General features: G+C 36.0%; 1 protein-coding gene across 1 annotated transcript in view; it reads left to right on the forward strand.

Annotated features, from left to right (window-relative positions):
• Positions 1-3,500: 3,500 nt before the first annotated feature.
• Positions 3,501-25,765, forward strand: part of PSMA3 (proteasome 20S subunit alpha 3) — a 33,618-nt gene continuing 11,353 nt past the window's right edge. The window contains exons 1-7 of the mRNA XM_074235905.1: positions 3,501-3,702; positions 10,639-10,721; positions 15,736-15,859; positions 19,405-19,506; positions 19,772-19,845; positions 23,060-23,132; positions 24,025-24,090. Of these exons, the coding sequence (XP_074092006.1) occupies positions 3,682-3,702; positions 10,639-10,721; positions 15,736-15,859; positions 19,405-19,506; positions 19,772-19,845; positions 23,060-23,132; positions 24,025-24,090 (543 nt within the window). The 5' untranslated portion in view covers positions 3,501-3,681. The remainder of the gene's footprint in view (positions 3,703-10,638; positions 10,722-15,735; positions 15,860-19,404; positions 19,507-19,771; positions 19,846-23,059; positions 23,133-24,024; positions 24,091-25,765) is intronic.

Genomic DNA, 25,765 nt, shown 5'->3' on the forward strand with positions numbered 1-25,765 from the left:
CTTTTTCTCCCTTCCATTCCTCTCCTTTTTTTTGAGAAAGCAATTTGATACTGATTGTACATATCAAATCATGCAAAACATTTCTATATTAGTCATTCTGCAAAAGAAAATACAGACAAAAAATAAGAAAATTAAGTTTTTAAAAAATAAGCCTTAGTCAACATTCAGAATTAGGTTTCTCTCTGGAGGTGGATAGTATTTTTTATTATGGTCTTGGTTTATTGTCTTAATCAGAGTAGCCAAAGTCTTTCACAGCTGATCATATTTATAATAATGCTATTACTCTGTACAATGTTCTCTTCATTCTGCTCACTGCACTTTGCAAGAGTTCACATAAGTCTTTCTAATACAAGTCTTCCATCACAATCATATAACACAATTTATTCAATCATTCCCCAATTGATGAGCAACCCTTCAATTTCCAATTTTTTACCATCACAAAAAGGGCTGTTATAAATATTTTTATACAAATAGGTCTTTTCCCATTTTCTTTGATCTCTTTGGGATACAGACCTTGTAATGTTATTGCTGGGTCAAAGGTTTTTTGGTCTAGTTCCAAATTGTTTCCCAGATTGGTTGGACTTGTTCACAACTCCACCAACAATGCATCAGTGTCCCAATTTTTCCACATTCCCTCTAGCATTTGTGATTTTTTCTTTTCTATCAATGTTAGTCAATGTCATAACTGTGAAATGATACCTGAGTTATTTTAATATTCATTTCTCTAATCAATAATGATTTAGAACATTTTTCATATGATTAAAGATAGCTTTGACATCTGAAAACTGCCTGTTCATATTTTCTGACCATTTACCAAGTGGGTAATGACTTTTATTATATTGTATACTTAATCTAGTCCACCGATTCATAATTCTATTTGTTAACCATCACCAGATTGTTTTGAACTGCCAGGCCAAATTGCCTTTTTATTTTCATTAATTCCTTTGATATTCTTGACCTTTTGCTTTTTCAGATTAATTTTATTATTTCTTTCTACTTCCACAAATTAATTATTTGGTTGTTTAGTATGTTAATGAATACACAAATTAGTTAGAACTGTCATTATTATTATGCTGACTTGAGCTACCCATGAACAATTATTTGTATGAAGTGCTTAGAAATTGTGGTCATATAATCCCCAGGTTTGTCTTATCAGTTAGACTCCCACTTATTTTATATTACCTGCAGTTATTTTAAATGAAAGATTTCTTTCTTTCTCTTGATGATAGCCTTTGTTAGTATATAGGAATGCTGGTGATTCATATATATTTATTTTATATCTTACAACTTTACTGGTTAACTGCTACTAGCTTTTAAGTTGATTCTTTAGAGTTCTTTAAGTATAGCAAATGAACTCTTAAGATGTTTTCTTCTTGTTTTCATTTTCCTTCCTAATCTATCTTCTATATGCTTGACAGATTAACGTTCCTTAAGTATATTTTGTGTTTAAGATCATGTGTTCTTCTAAAACATTTTTAGTAGCTCTCCAATGACTCAGAATAAAATTTATCTTTGCCCAGCCTTCAAATTCATTTATAATCTCGTCACCAAGCCCTCCAATTCTTGTTCTTTAAGTTCTACTCTCCAGCTAAACTGTAGTTCAGTGGAAGCTTTGTGCTTTCTTCCTTCCAAGTCTTTGCTTATGTAGATATCTACTCCTTGGAATGTCCTCACTTTCTCTTCACCTGCTGAAATCAAAGTCATCTTTTAAAGCTTAAATCAAATACTTTCCTTTATATTGGTTCTCCTCAATGATCTTCTTTCTTGGACATCAGAGAACATCTTGTGTTTGACTTTTCCCATATATTTATCAGACAATAGTATGTGTTATGCTTTCCTATGTGAATGTCTCAATTTCACAGTAGACTGAAAATTCCATGAAGGTAGAGTGCACATTTTATCATCTTTATCATAATATAGCAGGCTTAATGTATATTGAACTGAATTGCATGAAGCCTATCTTCACCTTGCTATTTAGCTGTGATTTCCATCGGCCTTGAATCTTTACATCACATTACCTTTCTAATAGCAAGTAAATACTTTTCAACATATATTGCAGGTCATTATTTGGCCTAGAGTAGAAGTTCCTAGATGAAAGAGATCGATTGTCAGTGGTTATTATACTCTCTGGGAGGTAGGAAGATGTGTGTTTGAATTCTGTTTCAGTTACTAGTCAATTGGACACTAGGCAAATCACTTAATTGCTTTAGGATGTTTTTTTTTTAATAATCCTAGAACTTAACCTCAAAGGTTGCTTATGAGGATCAAATGAGAATGTAGGCAAAGCCCTTTGCAAACCTTAAAGCTCTTATGAAAGCTGTTTCTAGGCACCTGTGTATCTTCCTAAGATCTGAACCGGCTATTTAAGATGTTTGTTAATAATAATAGCCAGCACTTATAAAATACTTTAATATTTGCAAAGGTCTTTATGTATTCTTATTTGCTCCTTACATCAACGTTTAGAGGTAGAAGTATTATTATAATTATCCCTATTTTACATGAGGAACTTGAAGCAGGAAGAAATTAAGTGGCTTGGAAGAGTCAACACACCTCAGTCTCTGAGGCAGGGCTCAATCTCAGGCTTTAATATCCTATTGAATCAAATAATATCAAATTGCTTACCCAAATATCACTTTGCGGAAAAGAAATACAGATAAGTTTTTTTTAATGCAATTATTTTTATTTGTTTCAAAATAATTTTACCATCACATTAATTTTTTAACATTTTGAGTTTAACATTTCCCTCCAGTTCTTCCTCCACCCTAGGAGAAGGCAAGTAATATGATTTTAATTACAGACGTGGCCATATAAAAACTTATTTATGCATTCGAATAAGTTTTAAAAGAGATTCGACAGGATTTCTGAAAAGTGGAGAGAGCTCATTGTTTTCAGCACGGGTGTTAAGACTCTTCAGAAATCGGCAAAGGCAACAAATGAGGGCATCATTCATTGTTTTGCTGATTGTTTAGATTTTAAAGTAATGGAGAAAACTTCAAGGACACAGACTGAACTTTTCAGTCTCTCCTGTGTCCAGTCCGGGTCCCCCACCCCACCCCGAGGCGTTAAAACTTTTACCCGGGTTCTATTGGTTATATGTTATGGATGGTCAGGGACGTATAGAGGCCGCACATATACATACATACACACATACATACAAAACTCATAAATGCACGTATCAGACTCCACACAAGGTACGGGCCCGACAGACCACGACTTCTCTTTATTCGTCTGTATAGTTTCCGGCTAGTCCGGAAGTCTTTCCACACCCAGCTCCGTCCGCAGGGAAGTTCCTTCTTAGGTGCTTTCGGAGGAGCTGGGGGGAGGGGGGGAAGTCAGGAGAAGGCGGGGTTCCGCGCGGCGCAGCTTCCGCCCCGGAGCAAAGACAAAAGCACCAGTGAGCGGGCTCCGCCTGCCTCTGAGGGGGCGGGGGACGTCGGCGTCACACCTCCGGCCCTCCCCTTCCTGCGCCGCTCCCGGGCACGCGCGCTGCCTGCCCCTCCCCCGCCCCCGCGGCCTCGGCTCCTAGGGCTGGGAAGAGAGAGGGTCCAGCCACCGTAGGCTATTGGTGGAGATTCGGGCCAATGACAGAGGGCGTTGTTCGTGTGCGCCGATCTGTGGCGAGAGGAGCGGCACTTTAGGCCTTGAACGATCTCTCCGCGTCTCCGTGGTGGCTTGGGCGCCATGAGCTCCATCGGGACTGGGGTGAGTCTTGTTTTCCCCGCGCGGATCAGGGAAACAGGTTGAGTGGGAACCCGAGGCCGCTCGGAGCGCCCCAAACGCCGGTGCTTTCCCCCCCAAAGCTAGCGCCATCTCCGACCCTGCCCTCCCGCTTCTCCTTCGGAAAAGACTTGCCCCCCCCCCCCCGGGCCCAGGCCAGGGCCCGTGCTTCGAATCCCGGCAGCCCCCGAGAACGTGACCGAGCGGCCCGGAGGCGGCCCAGGCCCAGCGCCGCAGCCTGCGCCCCCGGGCCCGGGGCCTCCTTAAGTTTGCCGAGTCATCCTCTGGCGCCCGCTGAGGAAAGCGAAAGCCGCGACTCGCGGGGCCCAGAGCGGGTGGCGGATCGGCGGGGAGCGGGGAAGGGAAGCTGGAGTACGGCGGGGGACTCCTTCCCCCGGCCTGGACGCGGAGGTGGCCGGCTTCCAGGCCCCCGGGACGCGTGCCACCCGAGACACCCGCGCCGAGGCGCCCCGACTGCTCGGCGCGCTGCTGAGTCACGGGCATCTGCGGGGCACGCCGTCCGCACCAGCCCAAGTCTTCCCAGAAATGTAGAAGCACTGAAGGACGCGTCAAAATCAAAACAAAACAAACCCTGCCCTTGTTCCTCAACTTCAAAAGCTGATAATTAGGAACAGAAAAATCGGACTCGGAGCTGTTTTTTATTAGATTTTTTTTTTGGCTAAACTTATTACCTTTTTCCTTCCTTCCTCCTGCCCACCCTCCCCATTCCTCTTTACAAGATAGGGTGTTGCATAATAGCAATAGATATTAATAGATATTTTGTGTTTAGCTTTACCACTTTTCCCTCTCAGCCAAATTACAAGCCTCTGCTAATCCTGTTGAAGTATGCAATTGTTAAAGTGAGATTCATATCCCTAGTATTTATAACTGCTCAGCAGGTGTTTTAAAAACTATAGTTGCTCTCTCTCCCCTTAGGTAATGTGCTAGGTTCTGTTAATTTTTAAAAAATTTTCATGTGTATAAAACTATAATTAGGCGAATACTAGTTACTAAGGCGAAAATAGTTGAATTTTTTCTTGTAAAGTTATAACACTCCATATAATAATTCATTTGTACCTCTTAAGTTTTACAAAGCATATCCTCACAGCAAACTTGTATGATTAGTATTGATTGTAAATACCTTTAGAGATGGCATTACACACTGCCTCTTTTATCCCTTGCTTTTTCATCTGGTGTTCAGCACTGCATTTCAGGTTCTCCTTTTCTCTTGATCAGTTTCCTTCAGTCCATTATACATGCTGCTATTAGATTGATCATGTTAGAAAATTACTGCCTTGTTTACCTTATGATGTCCAGAATTTTTGGCTTACAGATGGATGGGGAAAAGACATTTATTAAGTGAATTCTATGTATAAGGTAATGAAATAGAATATTAGAGATACGAAGGCAGAAATGAAAGAGGTCCTGGTCTCCAGGAGCTTAGATTCTAACAGGTTTTAAATATTTATGAAGATAAGTAATATGTATGATATACACAAGGCAGTTGAAAGCTTCCAAGGGATTCCAAAAGGTGAAGATGAAGAAAGATAGTATTCTAGGAATTGGGGGTGGGTGGGGGACAGGACAGGACTAGACTACTTTTGCAAAAGGCAAGGTAATAGAATGTTCTCTGTAGGAAACAGCAAGAGAACAGTTTGTTTAAGAGTATAAACTTATGTATGAAGGGAAGTGTTATGAAATCAATCTGGAAGGACAGGTAAAAGAGCTTGGTTGCAGAGATCTTTATATGCCAGAGAAGAATTTGATCTTAGAAAATATAGGAGTCACTGGATTGAGTAAAGGGTTGATGTGATCATAACTGTACTTTAGGAATATCAGTGGTCATCTCTAAAGGATGGATTTTAGATATGGGAGACCCAACTATGAGAATATTGCATTTGACCAATGTAGAAGAAATGGTTGATGAAGGTTTGAACCAGAGTCATTGTCTCATAGTCTTAGATTTAGAGCTAAAAGGACCTTAGAAGCCTCCTGACCCAGCCCCTTTATTTTACAAATGAGGAAATTGAGATTTAAAGAAAGGTCATTTAGACAATGGTCATATTGGTTTAAGATTTACAAATTACTTTACACATGTTATTTCATTTGTTTGACTAAATGATGCTGTGAGGAAAGTGATTATGTATTTCACAGAAGAAACTGAGATAAGTTATAGGACTTGCTCAGAGTCACACAGCCAATGTTCTTTCAGCTGTGCCACATAAAGAGATGGGCATGCATTTGAGAGGTGGTATTAAAAATTTTTTTTTTATTGGTGGTATTAAAATTGACAGAACTTGGTAACTTACTAAATGTGGGGAGATGAGAGCATGATAATTGGAGTCTTAAATTTTCATTGACTTTCCTCTTACCCTGTATCCATCAACTGTTACATTTCTTTTGTCCTATGTTGAAGAATCTCCTATTACCTTGTGATTTAGTCATTTAAATCTCTTAACTGCAGATTCAGGCACTAATTTACCTTTCCCCCATCTTTTCATTATATCCTTTAAAATCCTTTGTTCAGTTAAAATAAGCACATCTTCATTCTAACATTTTAATTTATTTAAAAATTTTTTACCTCAGCTACATGGAAAAGCAAGTTTCAGATTTACTTCCCAAACTTTGAGTTCCAAATTCTCTCCCTCCCACCCCACTTACCCCATTGAGAAAGCAAGTTACTTGGTAAAAGTTAAAAATGTGTAGCTCTGAAAAACATTACTTCCATAGTAATAAACATACCCCCCCCCATACACACAAAGAAAAAGAAACTTCAAGAAAAATAAAGTGAGGGGAAAAAAGTGTACTTCAGTCTTTCAGACCCTATCAACTCTGTCTTTGGGGTGGGTAGTATTCTTTATCATAAGTCCATCAGAGAAATTGCTTCAATATTTTTTCCCACAGTTGCTATTGCTAGGTGTATTTCCTCCATCCTATTCCTCCCTACCTCCCATCTATTTTATTCTCTCTTGCCTTTCACCCTCTCCCTCCTTAAAAGTGCCTTGCATCTGAGTACCCTCTGCTGCTCTTCAGTCACCTACATTCCCCTCCCCTTGTCCCCTTTCACCCATCCTCTTTTCTCCTCTATTTTTCCTTTAAAGTAAGATAATTTCTATACCCAATTGACACAACTTCATTCTATATCTTTTTCTTCTGGTCCTCACAGAAATGTACCTTTCTACTAAAGATGCCCCATTAAGACTTAGTACACTTTCTAATGCTAGTTGTTTCTTTTTTCATGCCACTTTTCCTGGAGGAAAAGTTAGCATACTCTGTTTTCTGTTATCACTTCCAGATCTCCCTTTGTACCACCATCACTTGTAACTCATCTTCCTCTTGAGGTTTATTCCATCCATATTATTTCTTAGACCACATATCTAAAACTCTTGATCTTAAATTCAATAATTTCCTTCTTTAATAAAATCTGATGTCCTTTTGTATCATCATTTGTGGAGGCAGAGCCAAGGTGAAGGAGTAGCAGGAAACAATACAATGACTCTCCTTCAATTCTTTCAAAAAAAACCCCATAAAACAAAACTGTCTTCCAAACAGATCTAGAAAATGAAACAGACTATCTCTCGATGGGGAAATTGAAGGAAAGTCAGGATAAGTCATTTTTTTTTCCAGTTTAGATTGACACAGAGAGGCAGGTTTGTGAACACTGGGGACTGAATTGGGCAGGAAATGGAACACTGCAATGCCTAGGGAGAGGGCTGTCTACCAGTAAAAGCAGAGATTCTAGATCCATATGCCTGGATCTCGCCACCAGGATAGGTGCCAGTTAGCATCATGTTGCCCTTTGTACAATTTCAGATCTAGGAGACTGAGGAAGAGATTATCTTGGTGCAAGGAAGACACCTGAATTCCTAACTCCAAGTCATGACTGTGCTACCAGGTGCCTCTAGTGAATATTACAGCCAAAATTCAGAATTTCCAAGTCAAAGAAAAAAATAACATAGTCATCTCATCCTCTGCCTCACTTCTCCTAAATTACTCTGTCCTTCCAATACTTTTATCCTTTTTTTTTTTTTTGCAAGGCAATGGGGTTAAATGACTTGCTGAGGTTACACAGCTAAGTAATTAAGTGTGTGAGGCTGGATTTGAAATCAGGTCCTTCTGACTCCAGGGCCCATGCTCTTATCCACTGCACCATCTAGCTGCCCCTATCCCTCTCTTTCTTTACTCATTAGCCTCACTTTATTTCTTTCATAACTGTAACTATGATTAATCAGTTCAAAACTCTTGTCTTCCATTCTTCCCTCCTTTGTTCTTTTTCTCTTATTTGTGTTCTACCAGTACTCAACTTTGGGTAATTCTACCATATACTTTTTGTTCCCACCCCTGAATGCCAGGTATTACTAGAAGTTCCATAACCCCACTCACCAAATCTATTGTAAATTCATGTTGTTGAGTCATTTCAGACCTGGTCAACTCTTTGTGATCCAATTTGAGGTTTTCTTGGCAAAGATACTGGGAGAATGTTCTGGAATTAGGGTGGGTGGATTGTTGCTATTTTCTCATTGCTAATACTACAGTGATACTTTTTAGTCTTTCTTGACTTCTCAAGTTATCTGCAGCAGTTTGTCTCAAACTTCAAGTTCCCTCAGCAAACAACCTCATTTCCAAAGAAAGAAAATCAAAGAAGAGAATAAAGGCGATTTGTTGAACATTATTTATCTTTTCTACTTTTTTAGAAAACTTTTATAAAGCTTCCTTTTTTACAAACTTTCTTCCCTTGATTAAGTCTTAGAAAAGGGGATCCTTTCCCCCTTCTCAAAGCTAATCCTTCTGATCATCTGTCCTTGATCACATCCCTTCCTAATTCATCTGGGAGTTTGCTTCCTTACTCAGACATACTTTCTCTTTCTTTCTTTCTTTCTTTCAGAGGGGTCTCTCTTTTTTATTTTTAGGGTTTTTTTTTCAAGGCAATGGGGTTAAGTGACTTGCCCAAGGCCACACAGCTAGGTGGTTATTAAGTGTCTGACTCTGGATTTGAACTCAGATACTCCTGACTCCAGACCTGGTGCCACCCAGCCGCCCTTCTCTTTCGTTTTCATTCTGTTCTGATCTCTTTCCTAGTTGCCTTCAGGTCTGCTCAGGTCTTTCTCATTTAAAAAAAAAAATCTCCCTTTGATTTTCCTATAAGCTCTTCAGACTCATCCTATAAGCTCTTCAGACTCATCCTATCTCTTTTCCTTTTCACTGCCAAGATCTTAAAAATAGTTAAAAACTCAAAATTCTTGCAGTTGCATATTGACTTGGAAAACTACAAAATTAACATGTTGTATTTTTATTTTTATTTTAGTTAAACATTTCCCGATCACATTATAATCTTGTTCTGACCTTCTTTTTGACACTTCTGATCTACACTATTTTTACTTCATTATCCATTCCGTTTTCAACAACCTTTGGAATCTGATTCTGATCTTGCCATTCAATTGAAATTGCTCTCAGAGGTTGCCAGTGATCCCTTAAATTGATAAATCCATGCCATTTTCTCAGTCCCTATTTTCTTAGAATTTTCTGTAGCATTTGACGCAGTTGACTGCTCCCTTTTAATTATTCCCTTTTCTCTTAGATTTTGGAACACTGCTTTTTGTTCTCCTACCTCACCATTACTTAAGTCTTCTTTTTTGATTTGTGATCTTCCTCTCAGTTCTCCAGTCTTCTAAGGCCCTATCCTGATCCCTCTTCTCTTTCTCTACACTCTACCTTGAAGATGTCTTATGCTCCCTTCAGTTTAATTAACTCTTTGCAGCCTACATGTACAGATACAGAAATTCTACATTTCTCTTTAACTTCATTCTGTCCTGCATGTTTGATTGACTGCTGGACATTTCCACCTGGATAATGTTATCACTTGAAACTCAGTCTGTTCAAAACTGAACTCATCTCCCTGTGGAGATAGAGAGAGCCCTTCCTTTTATATTTGTTTTCTTCTCCCTTTCTTCCTTTTTTCTCTTTTCCCCACTCACTCCCCCTTTTTTTTATCTCTTTCCTTTCTCTCCCTCCTATACTCTCTTCATTCTCTCCCTCTCTCAATATGAATGTTTACTTCCAAACTGGCTTACATTTCCATTTAAATAGGCAGTTAGGTTCACTCCCCCTCATATTTAAGGTTTCCTTCTACCCTAATTCTAGGGTTAAGCAAACTACCATGTAATATAAGATTCTGACTAGAGTACCCAAAGCCAGCTACTGATTGGTGGGTTAATAATGCTCCCCTTTTCAAGTTCAGTTGAAGTCCCTTTATTTTTTTCTGTTTCTTCCAATGTGTATATATTGGTATGTTACATGGTTGATGGAGTTTCTTCTGTGAATTAAGTAACTCTCAAATTGTTGAAACAACCTCTATCTTCCAAGCTTCATGTCTGAATTAGCCTTGACTCTTCATTACCCTAATCAAAGCTTCATCATTCTTCTCGATTACTGTTTTAGTTTCTTAGTGAATCTGTTTCCCAGTCTCCCCTTCTAGTCTAGTCTGTCTTTCAGCTAGCTAGCAGAATAATTTTTCGAAAGATCAGGTCTGACCATGCCATTTTCCTACCTTAATCTAAAATACACACACCTTAACCATCCTGGTAATTAAAGATCCTCCTTATTCTGGCTACAAACTTCTTTTCCTAGCATCACTTTATACTATTTCCCTTAGTATTTTGAGATTATCCAAATTGGATTACTAGCTGTTCCTCAAACACAGCATGACATCTCCCTCCTCTCTCTGTCTTTGCACAAGTTATTCCTCCTCTCTGCAGTGTTATTCCTATAAATTCTACCATATATTTATTTACCACTGGACATGCTTGTTTTATTCCTGAATAGAAAGGAAGTTTTCTAAGTGTAGGGTCTTTTGTAGATTTATCAATGTCAAAGATGCTATGTTGGTGCAACAAGCTTATTTTTGCTTTCTTTTTCTTTTAGTATGATCTGTCAGCCTCAACTTTCTCGCCTGATGGAAGAGTTTTTCAAGTTGAATATGCTATGAAAGCAGTGGAAAATAGTAGGTAAGGAAAATATTTCACTTGCATAAATAAACTTCTCGGCAAATTGTTGCTGTCAAACAGATACTGTCTTGGTGATTTTGAGATACATACATTTTTTTGAGTTTCAAAGATTTTGGAAATTTGATATTTTGTTTCTAGATCATTCTGGAAATACTGTATCTTTATTATTGATTACTTTATTTTAATGTGTTATTTTTTTGTAGTTTCCCTTCAAAGATCAGAACAAATTAAAGATCTTTTCTTTTCACTTATCATGAACAACAATCTCTTTTGGAGAGGAAATGTGCTTTTTTAAAAATAAATTGTTTCAGCAAACAAAACTTTTATGTGAAACAATGAAATTTTATGTACACTTTTTAATAGTATAGTAAATTTAACACTGTAGAAAATCTACATTTATGTCCTTTTCTGAACTCTTTAGTTTTATAAATATTGATGCTTTTTTCTTTGTCTCATTACTATTTCCTAACTCACCAAATAGAAGTAGCAAAAAAGACTAAATTATTAGTGATGTTTGACTATCAGTTTTTTTAAACATTTAAACTGTCTTCCTAGCCTCTTAGGTTAATAACTTATAAGTTATTTTGGACTTTCCTTGTTCACTTACTTCTCATATCTGATCAATTGCTTAGCCCTGTTGATTCTACCTTCACAAAGTCTCTTAATATCCTTCTTTCCATCCTTGGAATTGTCACCCTGTGAAGGCTTCTTTTAATGGTGTCAGGTTTAAATCCCTGGGGCTGTATATACAAAGGGATATTATCAATGTTATATATTTTATTTATTTTGTTATTAAATATTTCCCAATAATATTTTAATCTGGTTCTTGATATACATATGACACATCTGTTTTAAATTATTGAATTAGCTTCCTGAACAGTCTCCTTGCTTCCCAATCTTTCCTTTCAAACCATTTTCCAGTCAGCTAGCAAAATTATTTTAGAAGAATTACAGATGTATACCTGACAATCATTAGCTTCTATTAAAGGCATATAATCAGCATAGTTTAATAAACTCTGGGGAATTACAAAAACAAAAATGAATCAGACTGCCTTGATGAGTTTGGAGAAGAGGAGAAAGACAAACTTATCGTGTGTGTTTGTGTGTGTGTGTGTGTGTGTGTGTGTGTTTGTGTTTGTGCATATACAAAAATAAATGGAAGATAGGCCGTGGAGAAAGCATTAACAGCAAGGAAGATGGATTAAAGAGAATTTTCCAGCTATGTAGATAGCTAATGCAAAGAAATATTTATGTGGGAAACAGTAAGAATGGTGGATTTTAGTTGGGAGGACAGATTTGGGTGTGAAGAGTAGAAGCAAGGAGACCTAAAGTTAGTAAACAATTGCAGCAGTCTAAATTGAAAGGTTTTGAGAGTTTGAATTAGAATAGTGGTTGTGTGAATTGAGGATATAGTATAGGAAAGCAGTTGTGAAGGTAGAAATTACAAGTTTGGCAGTTGATTGTGGTGTGAGGAGTTGAGGTTGAAAGTATGAGTAACTAGCAGGATGGTGCTATTCAGAGTTGGGTGGGTTAGGGGATGTGATGGGAATGAGTTCTGCTTTGGGATGTTTTGAGTTAGAGATTTCTATGGGACTTCCAGCTTGAAATATCCAAAAGGCAGTTCAGTTTGTGAGACAGGAGCTCAAGAAAGAGAAGGAGAAACTAGATAATAGAACAGCTTCATGAATAATCATCAAAGCCTAGAACAGAGCCTTGGGGACAACTTCAATTAAGAGTGAGATATAGATGATGATGATCCCTCAAAAAAAATGAGAAAGAATAGAAGAGAATTAAGGCAGAGAGTAGCACAAAAACCTGTGGAAGATAAGTGATTATTATTGTCAAAGAGAGAAAGATGAGGTTTGGATTTGGATTTGGCAGTTAAGAAATCATTGTTCATCTTGGAAAGATGAGATTAAGGGAGACATGATGACATAGGGCACTGTACATGGGAGTCAAGAATACCGGGTTTTAAAAAATTGATTGAAAATAGTGAGCTTTAGCATAGAAGAATGTAATTATTTAGTTGACACTTAACCAGTTTTGCAATAAACAGTTCAAAAGGTCTGTGATGCTTAATTGTTTGACTTGCTCACGTTGGTGCTAAAGTTTTTTACTTCAGATTTAGTATGCACCTTCACATCATACTACCTCTCCTGGAATACTTAGAAAAGTACAAATTGTATGTAGGCAACTTAATTATCTTTTGTCCCATTCATCTTTTTTGCATTAGTGGCCCTGAAGTCATTGGTTTCAAACTGCCCTCCAAGAGACAAATGTAGCTAGTTTGAATTGTTAGTTTGTTTCATGTAAGGCAGGTGGACTGTACTGAATGGAAGAGCCACATCTGATAAAATTATAATATCCTAGAAAATTGTTAATAGAATCAGCAACTTTAAGCAATATTTTTAATTGAAGAGATTTCACAGTAGTCTTTCTTATAGGTTCTTCTAGTCATTTCATTTCTTTTTTTTTAAGGTTTTTGCAAGGCAAATGGGGTTAAGTGGCTTGCCCAAGGCCACACAGCTAGGTAATTATTAAGTGTCTGAGGCTGGATTTGAACTCAGGTACTCCTGACTCCAAGGCTGGTGCTCTATCCACTTTTGCCAACTAACTGCCCCGATCTTATAGTCATTTCAAAAGTACTTTGAAAGTCTTTGGATTTGGGGGCAGTTAGATGGCATGTATAGAGCATTGACCCTGGAGTCAGGTGGATCTGAAGTTCAAATGTGGCCTCAGACTCTTAATAATTACCTCGCTGTATGACCTTAGATAAGTCACTTAGCCCCATTGCCAAAAACAAAAAACAAAAAGAAGTTTTTGCATCTGGACAATTTAACCTAATTTAGATTTTTTTCTTAACCACTACTTATTATCTTCCCATCTATATCACATATTTCAGCCAAATTAAACCTTGTATTTCAGTTAAATTTTTATTGGCAATTTGAAATAAAAAGAGTCAATGTGAAAGTCTTGCTTTGGAGCCAAAATCTAGATTATCCTTAAATATAATTTTTAAACCTGAAGTGGAAAATGCTTTATTTTTGACTGATATCATCTTCATCTATATTAAGAAAATAGCTGTTCTGTGTAAAAATCAAACTTTTCCCATTAACATAACAAACACTTTTTTTATAAGAAAGATTTTATTTAATTTGTATTTTACAATTTTTCTCCTAATCTTCCTTCTTTCCCCCCCACAAAAGGCAGTTTGTTAGTAGACCACTTTGTTTTCAGTTCTATTTTAAATTATTGCATTTTTTTAAAGGTTTTTGCAAGGCAAATGGAGGCTTGCCCAAGGCCACACACACAGCTAGGTAATTATTAAGTGTCTGAGGTCAGATTTGAACTCAGGTACTCCTGAATCCAGGGCCGGTGCTCTATCCACTGGACCATCTAGCTGCCCCAAATTATTTCATTTCAAGAGAAATCTCAGAACTAAAACTTTTTATGATGTAACTTCCTTAAATATAATCATTATATATATAAAATAGGCTTATACCTGAGGGAAGTCAAAAGATACAGGAGTAAAAAAATACTTTATGAAGTTACCTGGGAAATCAAAGAAATAAAACTAAAGGAAATAAAGACATGATTAGCATTGAGGGTGAATAAAATTGAGTCTTTAGATAATGTTGAGATAGATTTGAAGCCTTTGAGAAGGGCAATGAGAGTTTTATATTTTGTGTGCTAAGAAATCTTCGTGGAGTTTTTGAGCAAAGAAACTAGCTAATGAAAGTGGTATTTGTAGGAAAGATTGGAAAACTTCAGGAATAGGTAGGGATAGATAGGAAAACCATAAAGGAAGTGTTAAAAATAACAGGGACCTTGATGACATTGGTGACAATGAAAATAGAAAAGGACTTTCAAAGAAATAATTGTAATTGGTATTACATTTGGCAGAATTAGAGGAAATGGAGAACAAGTGATTTTATTTTGGATATATTTGTCATTCCCCCAAGCTAAGTATCCACATTAGAAATTTGTTATTAGAACTATTTGATAATTTTCATAAAGCTTTTTCAGTATTAAAAACAAATAGTTGATTTTTAGTATTGTTTTTTAATTCATTCTGACCTGACTTTTTAGTTGAATGTTATATACATTCAAAGAAAAATCATAGATTTACATTTGTCAATTTTTTTTTGTATTTCACTATTTTTGGTTTCCTTGTTAATAAAATAGGGGGTGGCCTAGACAAAGAAGGTGGTATGTTATTTTAACTAATATTTATATAGCACATTATGGCTTACAAAACCTAATATTTTACAGTGCTGTGAGGTAGATGCTGTTATTATCCCCATTTTACAGATGAGGTGTCTGGAGCTGAGAGAAGTTAAATGACTTGCCCAGGGTCACAGAATTAGTATCAGGCAAGATTTGAACTCCAGTATTCCAAGTACAGCACTCCCTACCCTATACCATCTAAATAATTCCAACCTCTATTTCTTTCAACCATGACCAGCATATAGTCCAGAAAAAACTTACAATGTGCAAGATGGCCTGCACAAGATGCTTCATTTTCAAGAAGTGCCACACTGAAGATATACCCAGTTGTACGTGTCAGCAGTCTAGGAGGTGGTACAGTAGCAAGCAAAGCCATGCTAGAAATTTATAATGGGTATAGTAGTTTTTAGTTATCTTAAAGTAGCAGAAATAAGATCAAGCTATACTACAACAAGATTTTGCAGCTACACTGTATTTTATGGTTACAAATGTTACAAATAGCCATTATTCAGGCAGCATTTATTAAGTGCCTGATGTTTGCCAGGCAGGAGGAGATACAAAGACAAATAATGGATAACCATGTAGATCATCTTGAACTCTTCTTTAAGGTGTGGAGGAAGTTGATTGATTTCATTTGAAATGAAGTACTTCTGAGTTGTGTGGGTAATCCTGATCCATATTCAAGTACTTTATTTTTAAGTTGTTGATTGGGTTTTTTTAATCTGTAAGGAATATTAACTCTTCCTTTTTCAGTTAAAAATTAATTTTCACCCCCCACTTGTTTCAGTACAGCTATTGGAATCAGATGTAAAGATGGTGTCGTCTTTGGTGTAGAAAAATTAGTGCTTTCTAAACTTTATGAAGAAGGTTCTAACAAACGCCTCTTTAATGTTGATCGACACGTTGGAATGGTAAGATGACATTCCTTCCCTTTAGGGAACTTTCTTCAAAATAATTGTATTTGTTGGATGTGCTTTTTAGAACTAAACAAAGTATAGTAATTCCTTAATTATCATAGATCATATATTAAACAACTTAAGGCACCAGGACTGATTTTAAAAATGAAAACTGTTGTGAACCCTGAGCAGTGAGCAGTACTTTAAATAACTGAAATGAGCTAAAGGGTACTACTCAGTATACTGAGATTGGTTGGTTTTCTTCATGCTCAGTAACCAGATGAGTCTGAAGTCTAAACAGGAAAAGAAAAGAGTGTCGAGCAGCAAGAGTGATGAGATATCAGAAATGGCAATTCAGTGGACAAAGGAGGAAGATACTCTGATGATAGGGTAGAATAATTCAAGTGTTGTGAGACAACACTATTCATAGCTCAGTAGTGCCTAAGAGAATCAGTATGTCATGTTATAGACAGTAAATGAAGAAGGCAGATAGTGTAAGGCAAGCCAAGTCTTATTCATTATTTTCATTAGAACATTATTCATGTAGTTTCAGACTAATTATGTGACACTAGTTGTGTATGTCAGAGGTGTAAGAGGTGTACAGAAAGCAAGCAAAGCCATATTTGTGATTTATAATAGGTACAGTAGTTTTTAGCTATTTTTTAATTAAACTAGCAGAAATAACATTAAGCTATCACAGAATATGGATTCTAAACTTTCTTTAATGAAAAGATCAGAGGCTCCCTTTTTGCTTGGGTCCAGTGAGAGTTAGGCCAAAAAATATGATGAACAGATTCTGTGTATTTTCTTAAACATTTCAGCATTTAATTGTTAACATAACAGAAAAACAATTGGCAAATCATGAAATTGAAATTTAAGTTTTTAAAATAACATTCTACACATACTGAAGTTTCCAAATTTTAGAAAGGCAATGAAACTGGTTTGCTTTCACAAAATATTCCAGTTGCCAACCTTAGTTTTAAACAAACTAAGGACAAGTTGAGTGTTGTTATGTGCTAATGCTAGAGGCTCCCATAAAATAAAGTCTTTGGTATATGAAAAGTAAAATCATCCTAGAACTTTGAAAAGTGTCACATAATTGTCTGATACATAATCATAACAGAAATTTACCTAGCCCTTTAAGATTTTTATGAAGACCGTTCCACCTAACAACATTTTCAGGTAGTACATTTGTTCCCACAAAGGTATTTGGAAATCATACAGCTTCTCTTAATATTGAAGCAATGTTTAGAATTCTGGTCAATAATTAGAATTCATATCTAACATAGCATAGAGAGAGGAGAGAAAAAGTTTTGTCTATCCCTTTTTGAGTCTATATCTTCTTGTAGCTTTACTAAAGATCATTCTAGAAGCATAGAAGTAGCCAATACTTCTATTAAGTTAATATTTAAACAATACTTCTATTAAGTTAATTGTGGAATTCACTTTATGGTGTTTCCTATTGGTTTTACCATCTTTTTGCATCTTCTCTGAAGGTCATTTTGGAAACATAGTTGTTACTATTACTAGGTAATTGTAGAACTCGTTGTGAGATGAATTGTTCTCCTTCCTGCTAACCTTGCCTCATTTACCCAATATTTAGATTAGTATATTTCTCAAGGGGCAGCCAGGTGGTGCAGTGGATAGAGCACTGGCCTTGGAGTCAGGAGTACCTGAGTTCAAATCCTGCCTCAGACGCTTAATAATTACCTAGCTATGGTGGCCTTGGGCAAGCCACTTAACCCCATTTGCCTTGCAAAAAAACTTAAAAAAGAAAAGAAAAGAAAAGAAAGATATTTCTCAAATGTTATCACAAAAAAGATTTTATGAAAAGTTGATCATGTAGCTATCAAAAAGTTTTCATTAAATATATAATTGTAAATGTTTCATAGAATTTTCTTGAAATATTAAATGAAGATTTATTGAACATTTTAGCTTAATGTCATGTTTGCAGAAGTGTCATCTTCTTGTGCTTTAAGAATAGGAATGAAATCTTTCTGAAAAATACTAACCCAATTTTTGAAATGGGTAAATAGCACTTCTCAAAATTCCATAAAGAAAAAAGTGCTCATAAATAAGTATAACTTTAATTAATAAAGTTCCCACAGTGTTTAGATCAATCTTTAAATGTTACCAATTAATCGAAAAACTTGTCAGTAACAACAAAATTGATGATTTTCTGGAGAATAAGAAAATACTTTTAGAAAAATGTCAATGTTACAGTCTCCTGGAAGTAATGTGGTTGCATACCTTTCAGTTCACATAGTTTGAGAGGTACAAATGATCAAACCAAAGCTGATAATTGAGCTTTTTTAAAAAAAAAGAAAGCAAGATGGGGAGGCAGGAAAGGATCTTTCCTACACTATGTGCATCTAAAGCTTAATCCAAAGTGATTTTGTGTCAGTGTTCCCCTCCATTCCATCTCTTAGAGTATGTAGTTTTCACGAATTTCAGTAGAAAATTTTTACTGTGTTTTGGTCTACATTCTTGATGAAATTCTCTCTAGATTTTAGATGATAGACACATTTAAACTTATACTGAACTTCAAACCTATCCCCCCCCAGCCCCCCCCCCGAATTTGAGCCCTGCTGGCATAGCATTTGAGTTCCCAGAATGCCTTTAATTAGAGATGTACTTGAATAGACAATAGATAGAGCTATGCCTACAACACAGTAACACAACATAATAGTAATCTTAAATTATTAGGAAAAAATGTTATTTAGTATACCTTAAGAAAGTAATCATTTTAGAAAATGCCATCAAAAATTCAGGTCAATTCAACAAATATTTATTATATATATTACAATAATATAGGGCATTGATGATACAAAAAAAAAAACCTAAACAGTTCCTTGCCTCCAAGAAGCTTACATTTTCCTATAGGGAATATAGGATATATACAGACAAGTAAATACAAACTATTTGTAGGAGTTAAAAGGCACTAACAATTGAAGAGGATCAGGGAAAAAACTTAGCTTGAGAAATATCACCTGGGCTGTACCTTGAAGGGAACTAGGGATTCTAAGAGGCAAAATAGAAGTGAATTCTAGGCATATGGCAAAACATGCAAAGACAAAGTTGAGAATAGCAAGTAGGACTTTTGGACCAGAATGCAGAGTAAAAGGAACTCTCTTCCTCTCCTTTAAATGAGTTTGTGGTTTGTCATTTCTTAGGATTCAGGTTTCTGTTCATTTTCTAGCAGGAATTAAAACTAGTGGTTTAAGATTTTTTCCTTGCAAATTAAATGTTTAATCATCTCAACATTTTCGAATCAGATTTGAATAAAGATGGTTTGGGCTTTGCACTCTTATCTTTAGCAAATGGAATGGGTTTGGAATTGTAGACTATATTATACCTCATTTGAATTTGAATATTGAACAAAATTTAAAAGTGTGAATTCCTAGATCAGACAAACCCATAGTCTTAAGTAACACCATACATTACAGAACTGTTAGTTTCTTCTCATTGCCTAAACTTGTTTTAATTACTTAACCAAATACCTTTTTAGATTTGTGATGAAAACATTTTTCTTCTAAAGATGACACTTCTCTTTATTTCAGGCAGTAGCAGGTCTGCTAGCAGATGCTCGTTCTTTAGCAGACATAGCTAGAGAAGAAGCCTCCAACTTCAGATCTAACTATGGCTATAATATTCCACTAAAGGTAAATGAAATTTTGTTTTTGTTTCATTTTGCTTTTTTGTAAGGCAATGGGGTTAAGTGACTTGCAAGGTCACAAAGCTAGGTAATTATTAAGTGTCTGAGGCAGAATTTGAATTCAAGTCCTGACTCCAGGGCTGGTGCTCTATCTACTGCACCACCTAGCTACCCCATAAATGAAATTTTGAGGTACTAATTGATCTTTAGTATAATTAAATGATTTAGTTAATTATCTTTTATTTAGTTCTTTTTATCTTTTTTCCCTCTAGCACCTTGCAGATAGAGTAGCCATGTATGTACATGCTTACACACTCTACAGTGCCGTCAGACCTTTTGGTTGCAGGTATGAAATTTTATTCTGTAAGATGTCCTAGAATGATTAAGTTTATTGATGTGGAGTTTAACTTGTTCAGATCTGTGCTTGAGAAAAATCACTTTGGCAACTGGGTTGAGGATGGATTAGAGTAAAGAGACAGAAATATCAGTTGTGTTCTGTTGGCTTTAACCTGAGAAGTGATGAGGTGGTGGTTAGATGAAAATAATATAGTAAAGATAATAATGGTCACAGTGAAGAGTTGGGATATTGCCTCTATAAGATTTTTCTTTTCTATCTTGGGATATCTGCTTCTTTGTGGGCTTTCTGGGTCAAAGGATATGGAGTCATTTTGCTAGCAGTTACAAATTGCTTTCCAGATGGGTTTGACCAGTTCATTTTGTGAATTAGTGAGCTGTAACCTCTTGGCATCCTAATTTAGCTGGAATTCAGTTCTCTCTAGATTCCCCACCCCAGGCAACCATCCTATGAAGAGCAAAGAGAGTGTCTTATCCCTTAAAAAAATTTTTTTAAAAGCTTTTGGATTCAGTATAAAATTCTAGATAAAATTCCATAGGCAAATTTATTTCTGCTACATGTCTTTATCTTATAGTGTCCCCTTCATTACTTTCCTTCCACATGGTTCTTCTTGTTCTACACCAACATTGTTACATTTTGTTACATTTTCTACACACTAATTAAATCCTTCCCCAGTCAGTTCTTTGTATTCTCACTCCAAAATTTCATTTCTCATAATAGGTTTTTAGTGGGGGAATATTCTACTGAAATTCATACTATAAAGTTGGCAAACACAAAACACCCATTATGTATAAGATCCTGGCAATATAAAATCAAACATAGTATTCCCGGCTCTCAAGGAGTTGACACTACTGGGGGGTGGAGTAGAATTAAATAAATTCAAAGTATATACTAAGTAATTTCAAGAGCATTAATACCTGAGGAGATCTGGAAAGGCTGCCTTGGATGGCAGCTGAATTGTGCTTTGAAAGCAGCTAGGGATTCTTTGAGGCAAAGGTGAGCAAGGAGTGAAGTTCATCTGTGCAAAGATGAAGTGCAACACAAAGAGAACAGTTAAAAGCCCATCTAACTAGGATTGAGAGTACATTTGCTGGGAGGTAGGAGAGATTGTTAAGAGCTTTAAATGGCCAGCTGAAGATTTTGTTTTATATCATACAGGATGTAGGGACCTGCTGAAGTTTTTTTTCCAAATTGGAGGAGTGACAAAGTAGGATTTGTTTTAGTGATATTTACCAGCTCTGTAGAAGATCAATTACAGAGGAAATAACACTGGAGGGAGATCAGTTAGGAAGACTTAGAATAGTTCATGTGAGAATTGATGAAGACCTGAACTATGTAGTCAGTGTGAATTGACAAAAGAGGGATAGAGGTAAAATTAACAAGACTTTGTAAGTGTTAAAATCAGTATTTGAACAAAGGTCCTATGTGCTCAATCCATTGTAACTCTTCTTTTACCTTTTCATGATAAAGATAAAACATACTCATTTTAATTTACCTAGACTAAAGATAGACTTTGAGATTTCCAAGCCATGATTCTTTGGATACTTTAATACTTTTAGTATCTCAAATGAAGACTATCATATATAACTTCTGAAATTTCCTTTCCTTACTCCTGCTTAAGTGGAAAAAACTAGATTCATTCTTCATTGATCAGAAGGGGTCTGCAATTTATTTCTTCCCTTAACTTTTAAATCTGCCAGAATAAGGAATTATTTCAGTTTAATGTTTTAACTATTTTTCCTGGAAAAGATGAAGCCAGTGTAATCATTAATAGTACTTAGTGCTTGACTTGTAGAGAATTATAGATAGCTCAGTTTTTACCTTTTATATATTTTTAAAATTTTTTTACATTTTTTCCTATTACAAAATAACAATTCTTAACATTCATTCTTCAAACTTTTGATTCCAAATTCTTATTCCTTCCTTACTTAGAAGGCAAGCAATTTTATATAGGTTTTATATATGTAGTAATTCTATGCTAAAAACAGAACAGACCCCTTCTCCCGAATTAAAAAAATACCAAGAAAAATAAAAATTTTTTAAAAGTATGCTTTGATCTGCACTCAAACTCATTTTTTCCTTTGGAGGTAGATAACTTTTTTTTTTATCAGAAGTCCTTTGGTATTGTCTTAAACTGAATTGCTGAGAATAGCTATATCATTCACAGTTGTTCATCATATCTTGCTATTATTGTGTATAGTGTTCTCCTGGTTCCAAATTGTACTCCATAATTGTTGATCAGTTGACAACCATACCAAAAGTGCATTAATGTCTTAAGTTCTTGCCTTTTAAATGATTAGATGAGTCACTTTTGAGATAGCAATGAAGACAAGGTTCTAAGAAAGAATATTAGAAAAAATATTAGAATTTATCCCTAAGATTGGAAGATCACATTTGTATTCATTTAGTACTGAGATTTGCAAAAACTAAATGAGTAGTTTTCAATTTGGCCGGGGGGTATAAAATCTATAAATACATTAGGGACATAAAGTGCTTGTGGAACCTGAGGGGAACAAGATTTGGTATTTGAGTTGGGCTTTAAATGGCAGTAAGGAGAGAGAGAGCAAGAGGAAAAACACATTATCTAGTCATAAGGAACAGCATCAGCAAAAGCACAGAGTAGGAATGCACAAGTGACAGTTTTGGAGAATGACAACAGAATAGTTTCTTCAGTAGAAGGGTGAGGGAAGGAATCCAGATTTGAGATAAGGTTAGAAAGGTGGTTTTTGAGACTGCAGTCTAGTCAGCAAGAAAAAAACCAATAAGAGGTCTAAGAAAGTAATAGTAGAGGGAAATTTCTGCCAATTTAATTGACTATGCCATTTGCAACATTAAGAGAATGGTTTCAGTAATTAGGTTAGATAAAAACCATGTTACACAATTTTAAGCAGTTGGTGGTGTTACCAAGGGAAACTTTTTTTATTTAAATTTTTACAAGGCAGTGGGGTTAAGTGACTTGCCCAGGGTCATACAACTAAACATTAAGTGTTTGAAGTCGAATTTGAACTCAGATCCTCCTGACTCCAGGGCCAGTGCTCTATCCACTGAGCCACTCAGCTACTTCAAGGGAAACCTTTTTTGCCCTTTATTTCTACTCTGACCTCAACTTCACTTTTTCATTGGTGATATGTTATTATAGTGTCATGTTTAAATATGCATAGTAGTTTTTAAGTGTCATATTTATAGTAATTGTTATCTTACACAGTTTCATGTTAGGGTCTTATGGGGCGAATGATGGAGCACAACTCTATATGATTGATCCATCTGGTGTTTCATATGTGAGTATTTTGAAATTTTTTTATTGATAAATTAAATATATTTAGAAATTAAGATGATGCACAAGATTTATATCTGACTCTCTTCCCCAAGTAGACAAACCTCGTAAATGTGTCAGTACTTCTAGGTGATCTATTCCTTATCTTATACTCTTCTCAAACTGAAAATTTGGAGTTCCAAAGGAGCCTGAACTTTATTTGTTTTTATTATTTTTTTAAAAGATTTTGGGTTTTACAATTTTTCCTCTCATCTTACTTCCCCCCGCAGAAGGCAATTTGCCAGTCTTTACATTGTTTCCATGGTATACATTGATGCAATTTGAATGTGATGAGAGAGAAATTACATCCTTAAATGAAGAAACAAATTAAAAGAGATAGCAAGATCAGACAATAAGATACCAGTTTTTTTTTCTACATTAAAAGTAATATTTCTTGGTCTTTGTTCAAACTCCACAGTTTTTCCTCTGGATACAGATGGTATTCTCCATCACAGACAGTCCCAAATTGTCCCTGATTGTTGCACTGTTAGAATAAGCAAGTCCATTAAGGTTGACCATCATCCCCATGTTGCTGTAAGGGTGTACAGTGTTCTTCTGGTTCTGCTCATCTCAGCATCAGTTCATGCAGATCCCTCCAGGCTTCCCTGAATTCTCATCCTTCCTGGTTTCTAATAGAACAATAGTGTTCCATGACATACACATTACCACAGTTTGCTAAGTAAGCCATTCCCCAATTGAAGGACGTTTACTTGATTTCCAATTCTTTGCCACCACAAACAGGGCTGCTATGAATATTTTTGTACAAGTGATGTTTTTACCCTTTTTCATCATCTCTTCAGGGTATAGGCCCAGTATTACTACTGTTCTTAATTAATATTCTGCCTGTGTTCTTATAGGGTTATTGGGGTTGTGCCATTGGTAAAGCCAGGCAAGCAGCAAAAACAGAGATAGAGAAACTCCAGGTAGGACTCAATTTATATAGATGCTTAATTTAATTTTAAGTTCTAACAGTCATTGTAATCAAATATAGTGTGTGTGTGGGAGGGGGGAGAGGGGGATCTTCTCTGGGTTCTCTCATACCTAAGATCTTTAAAATGTAATTTTACATTCATCAAACATAGTAGCATTCATGTAGAACAAGATAAAACTGTTAAGTGCAATCAGTATATGTGTAACCAAAACATATTCTTACTTTGATTCTTGGGTGCATAGAAAAGTATAATTTTAAAATGCTGTGTTGTGATGTAATTCCTATTCTTTATGCTATCTCAGACAGAGGCTTGGTACATTCCTTGATGTTGGGGGTTCTGGGTCACTATCAGTTAAGATTATTGTGTCAGCATTAAGTCTGGCATGATTATGATGAGCCCTTAGATTCTGGGAGGCCCAACAGATTGTGTGAGGAGGGGCAAGCCAGCTAGGTAAAACCTCTTTTCCCAGTCAGAGTTGGATTGAGCCCTCAAGGAATTCTACCTGCAACCTGGATACCAGTCTTCAAAAATAAAATACAAATATAAATTCATTTCTATTATCTTCAAATAGTGTATTGGGTTTGATTTTTTTTTTTTACAACATATAATTTACTGGTTAAATGTAGTCATTGATATCTTCTACCTGTTTCAAACATACTTATTATTAAGAAGAAAATCACTTTAAAATGTTAAGTAGCAATTAAAATAGGTGTATTTAGAATGGACATTTTGTTGTAGTTGTTTTACAAGGCAGTGAAGTTAAATGACTTCAGCTAGGTAATTATTAAGTGTCTGAACTCAGATTTGAACTCAGGTCCTCCTGACTCTCTTTAAACACTGCCAAGGCCGTTTCTAAAACTAATACTCCAATCTAGAGCACCTTTTTTGCCAGGGCCCTTATTCTTTACCTTTTTTCCTAACTCCAGTTATTCATTTATTTATTTATTTATTTGCAAGGTAATGAGGTTAAGTGGCTTGCCCAAGGCCACACAGCCAGGTAATTATTAAGTCTGTGAAGCTGGATTTGAACTCAGGTACTCCTGACTCAAGGCCAGTGCTCTATCCACTACCCCTGTAACTCCATTTGTTAATAAAACATTACTTCAAGAATTAGGTAAAACAGTAATAAAGAAGAAACAGTATAGGAGCTTTGAGTTAGTGCTTTTAGAAGCATTCTTTTTTTTAAAATTTATCTATTTTTATTTTTTAAATATTCTTGTTTAAGAGTAAACATAAAATCCCCTTTCCCAAAAAAAATATAAATGAGAAATTCATGAGAAATAAAGTAAAAGAAAGAGAAAAAAATGTTTCAATCTATGTTCTGATACCATCAGCTCTGTCTCTGGGGTGGATCACATTCTTTATCATAAGTCCATCATAGTAGTTACTTCCATATTTTTCCACAGTTACTGCATTTGATTGTAATTCCTTCTGTCCATTCCTCCCCAGTACCATCTATTATAGTTTCTCTCTTCCTTCACTCTGTCCCTCTTCAAAAATGTGCTGTGGTGCAGCAGACAGAGCACCAGTCAGGAGGCCCCAAGCCTATCTAACCCCAGAGACCCAGCAACTACCTGGCTCAGTGGCTCAGACAGACCACCCAATCCCAGCATCTTGCAAAAAGTAAATAAGAAAATTTGTTACATCTGACTATCCTCTCCTATGA

Source organism: Macrotis lagotis, chromosome 4 (assembly GCF_037893015.1).
Source record: "Macrotis lagotis isolate mMagLag1 chromosome 4, bilby.v1.9.chrom.fasta, whole genome shotgun sequence".
In the NCBI taxonomy this organism is placed as follows: Eukaryota; Metazoa; Chordata; class Mammalia; order Peramelemorphia; family Peramelidae; genus Macrotis; species Macrotis lagotis.